Genomic DNA, 11570 nt, shown 5'->3' with positions numbered 1-11570 from the left:
TTATGATATTTTATTATATTTTAATATAAAAATTAAATTTTATTTTATTTTCAATTATTCTACTTTTAATAATATTAATAAAAATCGATTAAATTTTTTTTAATTAAATAATATAAAAAATCATGTATTGAAAATATATTGATATATAAGTGGATTATATGATTAGAAATTTTATTTCAATAATTAGTAATGCTATGCTACTGTCAAATACCCTGCAAAGTTTAAAAAACCATTTTATATATATATATAAGTTTATTCGTATTATTATAATTATTAGTATTTTTTATATTTATTTTTTTAATATTGAAAGTAAAGGTGCATTATTTTAGTTCTTTTGAATAAGAAAACTGGATCAACAAAAATAAAAATAAAAAAAAAAACGATACTGTAAGAACCAAAGCACAATGCTCTAAATTTATTTAAATATTTTAATATGATTTTTATTTTTTTTATATAAAAAACTATATTATATTATGCTAAATAAAAGAATGCCGTAAAAATCTATTTTATACGTGCATTTTTCATATTTTTGAAATATATATATATATATATATATATATATATATATATATATATATATATATATATATATATATATATATATATTATAAGTAGTTCAGTTTGGCTATACCTGGAAGCACAGTTCACTTTCTTGCGAGGCTGATGATTCTTCTTGATTGGTAGGTTAAAAGGTGGATCATTAAGACCCGATATTGAACTCAGGACACATTTCCTGGCCTGAGTTTCGAGCCACACAGCCCTGTCGTTGATGAAAGAATGCATGCTGCCATGTCCAGGATCTTATGCACACAGCAATTGAGATTCCTTTATACTCAAAAAATGTGATCCGTACCACCAAGGTACTACTTAAAGAGGCTTCCATGGGAATAAATCATTTGCAAGAACATCGATTGAATCCACTGTCATATAAACATCGATTCACAATTTAAAGTTTTAACATAGATTAAAAAGATTTATCTTGTTTTGAACATGATCTATCAACTTTACTTGATATAAGCCTGGATACGAATATTCCAGGCTATCTAATGTGTAACTGTTATTACATACCAATAGACACATCACAGGCAGCTATGAAAAGCATTCTGTTTCAAATTTAAAGAAAATCAAGACAGGAAAGGTTGTGTTGTCCTGTTACTTGGGCAGAAGAAGAAGACAATCTGTTTACGTGGAGCATACGTTATTTTAATTTGAACGTAAATGGGTAGATGAAATCCTTGGAATAAAAACAAAGAAGTGCGCCAGCTGTGAAGTACACTAGCTAAGAGGTACACTAGGATTCAGCGCAGCAAATTCAAGCAGCTCTTGGTTAGATTCGAGCAAGGCCATGTCTTCTTCACTCAAAGTCAACCATGCTTCTATTCCATCGCCATCACTTGTATCCATCAAAATAGCAACATTCCTTACTTTTCTGCTAGTTTTGCTCACCCATATGGGCCTTCCCCATCCGAAATCAGTATCATATATGCCGTATTTGCACCAGCTAGAGCAGATATAGAAGTCTATATTATCACTAGTGGCAATCTCTCCAAACTCCTTTGAAAACTCACGAATTGCTAATAAAGCTCCCTTCACCTGAAGTTTTTTCGCATAATTTTCACCAAATTTATCCATTTCTTTGCTTATTCTACCCACTAGCCCTTGCAATTCTAGTTCTTTATCTTCCATAATCTTTGGACCAATGAACCCCACCACGCAGTTGCCCGAGTAGTTTTCTGCTAAGGCCGGGACCAGCCTCTTACGCAAATTCACAGAAAATGCCCATACGGATGGCCTGAAACATCCCGAGTTTGATCTTACCGCAGTCATTACACCCTTCCAGATAAGCCCCGACACAGCTTCCACCCTCGATGGCTTTGGCACGCTTGTACTGGCAACTTTGGTCCTCAAAGCAGCAATTTTCGAGCCACTGAACACAAACCTTTTTGTGATGCACTTTCGTTGCATCAGTTTCACTGGGACCATTGGAATTGACATGTCTATTGGTGGGAAAGTAGACGCGCCCATGAATAGTGGACGCACCAGTTCACTTGAGCCATTAGCTGTTGCAGCCCAGCTCCTGATGAATGTCATTACTGTGGCTGCATCAGCCATCTTGTGCGAGATACAAACTCCAATTGCCAAGCCACCGCAGTCAAAGAAAGTGGTTTGGACACGTAAAAGATTACCTGTTGCTGCTTCAGGAGTTTCTACAGCCGCAGGCAGTAATTGCTTTAGCACCTCTACGTCAGGTTTGTTGAGAAACTCTGAGAGAGGACAATTGATGCGAGCTTCAAGATATTCGGCTCCTTGATCTTCACACTCTACATAGGCATTATCTTTGAGCCTGCCCGCAAGTGGGTACCAGAGAGTTAAGGTTTCAGATAACGATGTCTTTAGCATTTGTGATCTTTCAGCACATGCAGGGTAAAAGAGAATTAGTGGTATATAAGAAACAGGAGTGAACTGATCCAGAAGAGAAAGCTTGACGGTTTTGAGGTCAGGTGGGGTTGGAGAAGAAGGTTTGATGGTTTCTTTGTGAATGATCTCAACTTTCATTGCCATAGCCTTCTCAATCTGAATTGGTATTCGGATGGATGATCTTGAACACTTGCCTTGGAATTCTGCAGGGGTTAGATAATAAGGGGTTGCACTTTGCATTATTGTCCTAAAAATAATACTTGGACAGTTGAGTCCTTCACCAGATAATGATTTTGAAAGATGAGAGCTTGTTAGATCTTGTTACAGATTCCTGGTCCTGCAATTAGGTGCAGATACAAGATGCTATAGGTACTATTTTTTTCAGCTTTGGTGTTGTATTTTGTGGAATTTAATCGTAAAAATGGCATCACTCTTGAGATCTCATGAGAAAACTCTCCTCTGCAGCATCTTCCTCTTGCATATTCGACCTACTTAGAGGCCCAGTTCATAAATTAATTTCCTATTATCAATTTGGCTTAAATTTTTAATTTTTAAACTTTCTTTTTTCTTGAAAAGAATTTTGAAACTAATTTTAATTATATACTATCAATAGTTAATTGGTTAAAAAATACAAGAGCTAGGAATGCCTAAACCACGGAATATTCAAATTTTGTCAGACTTAATTGTATAAAAAAAATTAAAATATTAAAAAAAAATAATTATTATTGACTACGACATATGCAAGAAAATAAAATTATAAAAACCGAATAATCATTTTTTTAATTTAATTAAATTAAACATTAAAATTTATTTATAATTTGATAATATTAATATTTTTATCTTGCTTGCTAATAAATACTAAGCAATGAATTTGTTTGACTTTAATTTTTAATATTGATATTAGAATTATTATAAAAAAATAATTTTTTAAATAAGTTAGTTAGTTATGTAATCACATTCATTAAAGAATATATGTAATACATGTTAAGAATAAAATAGAAATAGTCAATTGAAATAATTTGCTCAGCGCAGAACATTGAATATCACAATAAAAAAAGTGTAATAAGTTAATGATAAAAGTAGTGAGAAATAAAAAGAGAAATATAAAATAATATAAAGAAATTAAAATAATATTAAAATATTTATAATTTTTAATTTAAATAGAGTTTAATTAAAAAAATTTATATAATTAATTTTAATTAATTTATAATTAAAAATTAATTATTATTGTAATTATAAAAATTATAAAAATTAATTAAACATTATTTAAATTATACTTTTTTAGTGGTGCATTTTAGCCCTTTAAGGGAGAAATTATATAATGAACAAACCCTATTTTTAGTTGGTACAACAAACTGTTAAAATATCAAAATGTGAAATTATTTTAAAAAATAAAAGGAAAATGTTAATAGCGGCATCATGTATAGTAAAGATAAAAAGTTAAATTATTATTTAATTTTTATATTTTAATAAAATTAATTATTTAATTTTTATATTTTAAAAATATTTTATTTAGTTTTTTTTTTGTTAAATTTTCTGTTATTTCATACTAATTAAAATATTATTTAATATTTAAGTGACTTAATTATTGTATGAACAAGGACATTCTAGTTGGTAGAACTGCCTCATTGTATAATTTTCTCCTTTCAGGTGACGTCAATTGAAACCTTAAACTGAAGCAGACCTTGGAGTCTTAGGGGACAATGGGCTAAATAATAATTATGAAATTAATTAAATATTTATCTTATTGTAATGAAAAAAAGTCTAAGAGTTTATATCTTTTATTAATTAAATATTTATGTTTAGAAAAATAAATAAACAACAATAAATCAAGCTGACCTCACTTGAAAAGGACCTTGAGCTTGCTTGGTTGAATTTGGGAACAGAAAAATTTGTGAAATTTAATCGAATTAAAAAAAATAAAATTTAATTTTAAGAATGAGTTATAATTAAAATTAAATTTTATTAAATTTAATAAAATTTGAAATGAATTTTACAAAATAATATTATTATATTTTTAATTTTTAATATTATATTATAAAAAAATTAATTTTTAAATATATATAATATAATGAACAAAGTTTTATAATATTTGAAATTAACTTAAAAAATTTTAAAAGTATGGTACAAAAATTTAAATAATTACTTTTTTATGAAATAAGATTTAAATAAAAAATAATTATTTAATATAATAAGCTAATTATTTATATAAAAAAATATAGAAATAAAGATAAGAAGAGACTATGCCATATTTTTAGTAGAATATTTTGGCAATTTTAAAAAGATATTTTATAAATATATTTAAGATAAATAATTTTAAAATATTTTTCAACAAAATTAAATTTTAATTAATAAAGAGAGAGTTTTCATTTTCATTGATTGAATTAATACCGTTGAATTATCACCAAGGAAAAAACAGGGACCAAGGAAGGAATCCTTGCATTGACAAGAAGACAAAGATAATTCATTTTTCTTTAATTAATAGATGAGTTATTAATAACTAAGTCCAACTATTTTTAATTAATATATTGAAAGCAAAATTAAAAATAAGAATACCAAAATAGGGCTTTTGTTCAATGGGAAAAGGTGAAATGCGGTGAGCGTGGATCGAACACGCGACCTTCAGATCTTCAGTCTGACGCTCTCCCAACTGAGCTATCCCCGCACGTGTTCTACCTTTGGAGAATTATTTGTTATATTAAAGATGACTCATGATTAAATTTTTACCGATAGTTTAAAAAGTACCATGAATAAGATGTTTAACTTATCTAATAGTTAAAATTTTAAATAATTATGTGTTTAGCTAAAGTATTTATTAGTGATTAATAAATAATTAATATTTTTGATAAAAAAATAATTTATCAACAAATTTATTATTAAAAAAATTATAAAAAATATATTAAATGATATTTATAATAAAATTTAATAAGGATAATATAATAAAATATTTGATCAACCTAGCTTATAAATATCAAAACAAAAAGTTAAATCTCCTAATATTTTTTTATCTTATAAATTAAAAAATTATTATATATAAATAAATTAATCTATTTTCAGAGCTTATAAACTAATTAACCTAGTTTAAAAGTGAAGACAATCATTCTCTAAATTAAATCCACCATTATTTGTGTTGATCATTATTGTTACAATTATCGTTTGAGAAAATTATTTTTTTTTAAATATATTAAATGGACTAATAAAAAATAATTTAAAACAAAATTTAATTAGTTTTTATGAGTATTAAAATTACAAAACTGTTTTTTTTTTTTTTTCAAAATCATCTAAACTAATAATAATATTTCCTGAAAAGTAGTTTTAACTCTAATGAAAACTAGAAAGAAGGAGAATGGAAGAGAACTTGCGTGTTATTCTGGTTTTTTGACGCAGGCAGTGCTGGTTTCATTGTTGATTTGCTAAATTTACCTCTTTCTGTAATACAATTTAACATGTCCTGTATCCGTCCATGGATGCTGAAGTTAGCACTAGTACTCCTTTCACTAGGCTTGCTTCAAAGAAGCAAAATATTGAAAGTCTAACATCAACCCTGCTCATTGTACAATACAAACCTTGTCTCTTTCCAATACCAATAAGACAGACAGAAAAATAAGCTAGAAAACCAAATCATGTTTAAGCAGTTCTTCTAGGGTGGATTATTTAGCATGGCATACAAAACAAAATTGCACCACCATTGATACACTGTAGAGGAACTGGATGTTTTGGGATCTATTTTGCAGGAAGAGTAAAATACCCATCCAAAAAGAAGTCACATAAATAAAACCACCACCACTACTCACTATCCACCCACCCAAGAGGAAGAGGAGGAGGAAAAAGAATCACACTCTTTCAAATTAACATAGTTGCAAAAGTACCAATTCACACCAACAAAGTTCAATTTTACAAAATAAATATATATATTATACATACACATAAGATATGAGGTAAAGAAATTCAGTAAGTACATCAAAAACAATTAAAATCAAGACTGAGTGCTTAAGTACCTGTGATTTGTAGCTCCTTGAGACGCTTAAATATCAACTATAAGAAGGCCAAACTAACTAGTTATGTCCCCTTTTCCTCATCATAAATGTGGAGCACAACTTGTTAACTCCTGCTCCAAATGTACCTTGTATAAGATCCCCACGAGCAAATGGCTTCTCAACTCCATTGCTTAACAAAGGTTTCCCCTGAATTTCAGGACTTTGAGAACCAGAAAAAATTGGAGGGCAGCGACAAAGAAATTGGACATTTTTTTTCTATCTTTTAAAGCTTGATAACCATCTTTTGGCTCCTAGACCAATCAATAAAAATGAATACTTTATACAAAACATGGATATCCCTATAGCTCTAGCCTGAAGTTGTTAGGGTGGGTACAGTGTGGGGAACATGCACTGCTTCACTACTTGCAGCTTTTTTTGCAGCAATCTCTTCTAAGCACTTCCATGTGGCTTCATGTTTCGCTTTCAGATCATCAGCCTTTGCTTCCTCTTCTTCAAACTGCTTTAAGCACTCTTCAAACAGCTCAGGATCAATATCAGCAAAGATCTTGCGAACATTAACAGTTAAGCTCTGGACCAACTGATTCCAATGGTTACGTCCATTCTTTTCCAAGGCAGGGAAGATTATGGGCAGTATAATTTTTCGGTTGTGTCTGATTAAATTCTCAATATGATCATTGTTCCACAAGTACAAAGCCCTTTCTGCCACCTGAAGAAGAAGATCATTTAGCAGAATTTTAAATTAGAAAAGGTGCAGCATGAATGACCAATAAGAGGTGGAATCTAATATAAATACATGGTTATGGCTTTCAAGTCCAAAATCCTCCCTTCAGTTTCGGAATTTTACTTGTATATTAATCAACAATAGTACATAGATTAGTTATTTACCAATCCTTCTCTAGAGGCCCTCATGTGAAATTACTTGATGACCCACACGTGTACCATATACAATCTTACCTTCCATATAGACTTAACCCACCATAACTATAATATTCCATAATAATTAAGTCCACAGTCACCCATAAGACCAGAAGAAGACAACATGTAATGTACAATCTAGATTTACCTACATAAATGGTAAAATTCAAAAGGTCAGTTAATGCAGAATTAAACGAGTGCATGCCTAAATGTTGTATCCTAGTTGAAGATGTCTTTTGCTCTCTCCATACCTTCCTCTCATACCCAAAATAGGGCCTAAAGGAGGGTGAAAAAACAAATACACAACTGCTACAAACAATGTTCTTTTGAATTGGCCCTGCCAATGAAAAAGCTTATCACCAACATACTTATAGCCAAGAAAATATTCATGTATGTCTAAATAATCTAAAATGCAAAACTGATCTTCACTGCTTTACTAATACCTTTACAATTAAACCACTGCAGCCCAAGAATATCACAAGCACATGGTCAAATTACAATCCTTGCTGTCATGATGGCTTTGCCATACCACCACACAACAGTGAGCAAGTTACTGCAGTCACTTGACTGCTACAACCACCAAAGTATCACCATCAGCAACACAAATGCATCAAGATCCACCAAGCCATGAAATTCATATTTACTGACACATGGCAACTAAAATACTTTTTTTTATATACAACATGAGTTGGGACCATTCAGAAATTCAATCTTGAGAAAGAGACCATAATATCATAGTACAAAATGCAGTTCAATTTCTAACGCAATTGAAGTTTGAGCATAGTAATGCTAACAGATTCAATGCAATTTGCAAGCATCAGAAAATGTCACATGGGAACTTGAAATTTGTTCAGTTGAGAGTGCAAAGTCCTCTATGAATACAGACTTGAAGCATGTTTGGTATGTTAACTTTTTGTCCTTTTACCTGTTATAACTCTTCGGGGTTTTTTTTTTTTTTGAGAAGGACTGAACCAGGGAAAGATAAATCATCAAAGGTGCCAAAGTTGTCTCCATAAAAAAATAAAAATTCTGTATCATGAATCTTTTGTGTTGCTTTTTGTTCTTGTTTTCTTTTCATCTAAGGACTTATAATACACCTCCATATCTTAAACAATATTAATAGCCCCTAAATACAAGTCATATGGATGTATCAACCCTCAGCCAGGAAAAAGAATGTGCTACCTCTATGCCAGCTAAAAGATGATACTGTTTTTCCGTTTTACTGACTGCAAATAATATTTCAAGGTATTCAGCAGCCAGACAAGCTGCATATATATTTTATTCAATCATCTCCATTGGCTGAGTGAAAATAAAGATAACTGAGAGTCAGCATCTCAGCATTTGAATTCCATTCTACCATTCTAATGGAGCAAAATAATTATGGTAGTTGTTAAAAAAATATGACCCCATAGGTTCATATGTGGTACCATCTATAAAATGCTTTATCTTGTCAAGACGAAAATGAGATGTACATACACATAATCAAACACATTTACTCTACAATTAAAAAATTAGCAAGTTTGGGAGTACAAGGCACATGAACTTATTTTATCTACAACATCAATCAAAGCAGAAAAATGAAAATGTTTTTAACCACAAAAATGCATATGCCTAAATTCACATATTAAGGGTAATATCCCGATTATAACAGCAGAAAATTGGCACATAGATGTTATAGGATAAGCACACAAATTTAAAACAACTTTTCAACAGCCATTTCTTCTATCATCTGGAAATGGAAATGACAAAAAAGTAATAAAAGAGATCTGAGCAAAAAGCAACCTTTTAAAGCTAAAGCATAATGCACATAATTATAACTACAGCATATCAGGCTTTTCAAGTCTAACTAAAAAGGTGACACCACGTCGAAGGAAAACCACATGATCAAATTCCAAACTGCAAATATTTCACACACACACACACACACACAAAAGCAATTGTTATCGGACAACATTTTGAAGCATTCTTCAATGTAAGATGTTAATTCCATAAGAATTAAAGGAGGCAAATATTAGGTGTTGATGGTTTATTACCTGGAAGTGTGAACTGCTCAAGCAACGAGCTATCTGATGGAACAGGGGTACCATACATCTTTGAAATTCTGCTGGCTGGGTCGCTTCTAAGATTTCCTCCAGCTCACCTAGGAACATCACCTCCTTGGAACTATTAGTGATAGGCCAGTACTTCAATAAACCCCTTATAACAGTGTCTGCAAGCTTGCAGTCTTTTTCCACAAACTGTGTAATGCAGTATGATAACTGCTGATGGTACATAGGTAAGCACTTTGGTTTATGAAGGGGGATTAGTGCCCGAACAAGGAACAATTTATGTTCTTCTTTTAGAGGCAGAGCAAACCCATTGATTATACTCCCTAAAACCTCTAAAAGTTCTGCAATCCCATTATGTTTCTCTGTTTCAAAAATAAAACGGAAGAAGATGTTGTTAATAGCCTTCCTGATAAATGGGCGATGAACCATAAACTTCCCATAGATGCGATGTAGAATTGTCTTCAGGTACTCCCTCTCCCTTGGATCCTCAGAATCAAAGAGATCTAACAACTTGAGAACAAAAGAGTGATCAATGTACCTCTTAGCCAACTTTGCATCTGTCTCAGGAGATGCAACAAACCTCAGAAAGAATTCATACACAATTTGCAAGTGAGGCCATGCAGGGTCCATCAAGGGTTCCTCCTCTTCCAGATCAAAGGCTTCTAAAACCTTATTCTCACGGGGTTGTGGAGTAAGTGACCTAAATAAATTCACAGATACCATCTTTATACTTTCTTCGATGACAGTTTCTGAGAACTTCCAATTTGCAGAAGTTACATAATCCACAAGCTCCACCAATGTCTGGCGCTTGATGTCCTTTTCTTTCAAATTCTTAGTTGGATCATTGAAGTCGAATACCACACAACACAATTTCAGCTTTCTAATAAACAAATTCTGCTTCTCAGAATTGGGGACATCCTTAAATCCTGGCAATGGCTCATAAGGACTAATTACTGAATTGCCATTCAGTTTTGGACTCAAAGCCTGGGTAGGTTTACTGCCATGACCATAACCTAAATATGAAGCAGAGTCAGAGGCCGGAGGAGATGCATTGTTTAAAGTGACAGGCCTATTATTCACAAGATCACTGCTCCTAGAAGTAATGGAAGTATTTGAAGGTGCAGATGGACCACCAAATTCACGATTCTCAGATGATTTAGATGGCTTCCGTGGAAGCCTACCAAGTATTTGCTTGATCATAACTCAAAAGTTATATACAAGTATAAAAATTCCTACAAACCCGGCTGTGTTTAGAGACTTCTCTGAAGCAGATTTTAATCCATTAGAAGGACAAAAACTCAACTTCACGATCAGAGAACAGCACAAAGGTGCAAAAAATCCATATCAAACTACAAGAAAACAAACCCACCTATACAGAAACCCACTTCCTAACACAAACTAAGCAAAACCCAGAAGCATTAGTTAAAGCATCGAAAGAAAGCTGCTTATTTCCACATATCATCATCTGGAGAATTGGGGATAAGCTCTTTTATCTCTACAAAATCCAAGAACAGGAATCGAGACCCTTTGACGTCAAATTCAGTAACCCAGATGCAAAAACTGAAACAATAACAGTAACAAACTTCCCATATAAATCACACACACAATAAAGCTTCTTTGTGTCCTGCATACCAAAAACAGCGGCTAACACAGCTGAATCAGACAGGGGTATGATCTGGGTTCGATCAGAAACAACAAAATAGCATTATTAGACAAAAATCCAACACCAAAACTAAGGGAAAATAATTGGAAAATAAGTGAAATAAAAGTCAAAAACAAAACAATAAAAAAAGAAAAGAAGCGATTAAAATGAAGCAAACCCAGATCACATTAGAAGAAAACAAGAATGTTTGATACTTACAAGAGACTTGAAAGAGAAGCATAGCAAGAAAGGCTTTAGTTTTCCTTTCCTTTCCCTTTTACTCGCTTACTATGGACCAGAGAGAGAGAGAGAGAGAGAGAGAGAGAGAGAGAGAGAGCATAAGTGGCTAAAGCAGCCCCAGCAGCCCCCTTCAACACTTCACAGGCCGTAAATGGAACCCATGAGAAGATTAAAGAAAAATAATTTTCAAAAAGAAATTCAAATGGGAATTATTTTAATGAACACGATAAGGAACGTAAAATAAAGATTATTGTGCTTTTTCTTTAAGGAAAAAAAAAATTGATTTGGTAAATGTTTTATCGAACAGTA

The 11570-nt window shown here is 31.7% G+C and overlaps 2 protein-coding genes and 1 non-coding gene across 3 annotated transcripts; all 3 read right to left on the bottom strand.

Annotated features, from left to right (window-relative positions):
- Positions 1–1275: 1275 nt before the first annotated feature.
- LOC110640472 (stemmadenine O-acetyltransferase-like) lies at positions 1276–2658 on the bottom strand. Its single transcript, XM_058150473.1, has one exon. The coding sequence runs from the start codon at positions 2656–2658 to the stop codon at positions 1276–1278; it is 1383 nt and encodes a 460-aa protein (XP_058006456.1).
- A 2352-nt stretch (positions 2659–5010) lies between these two features.
- Positions 5011–5083, bottom strand: TRNAF-GAA (transfer RNA phenylalanine (anticodon GAA)). Its single transcript has one exon. It is a non-coding gene; the product is annotated as a tRNA-Phe (tRNA).
- A 1160-nt stretch (positions 5084–6243) lies between these two features.
- LOC110640461 (serine/threonine protein phosphatase 2A 57 kDa regulatory subunit B' theta isoform-like) lies at positions 6244–11486 on the bottom strand. Its single transcript, XM_058149650.1, has 3 exons — positions 11241–11486; positions 9365–11054; positions 6244–7122 (listed from the first exon to the last, which is right to left on the bottom strand). Exons 2-3 carry the CDS (start codon positions 10577–10579, stop codon positions 6763–6765), a joined length of 1575 nt encoding a protein of 524 aa, XP_058005633.1. The 5' UTR covers positions 10580–11054; positions 11241–11486; the 3' UTR covers positions 6244–6762.
- Between the last annotated feature and the right edge of the window lie 84 nt (positions 11487–11570).

The sequence above is a fragment of the Hevea brasiliensis genome, chromosome 7, assembly GCF_030052815.1.
Source record: "Hevea brasiliensis isolate MT/VB/25A 57/8 chromosome 7, ASM3005281v1, whole genome shotgun sequence".
Classification (NCBI taxonomy): Eukaryota; Viridiplantae; Streptophyta; class Magnoliopsida; order Malpighiales; family Euphorbiaceae; genus Hevea; species Hevea brasiliensis.
Note: the sequence above shows the minus strand (reverse complement) of the source record. Positions and strands in the feature narration are given on the sequence as shown.

Coding starts and splice junctions, on each gene's coding strand:
- LOC110640461 (XM_058149650.1), bottom strand. CDS start 10,579: ATGATCAAGCAAATACTTGGTAGGCTTCCACGGAAGCCATCTAAATCA. Junction 7,123..9,364: donor TGAGCAGTTCACACTTCCAG/GTAATAAACCAT, acceptor CTTCTTCTTCAG/GTGGCAGAAAGGGCTTTGTA.
- LOC110640472 (XM_058150473.1), bottom strand. CDS start 2,658: ATGCAAAGTGCAACCCCTTATTATCTAACCCCTGCAGAATTCCAAGGC.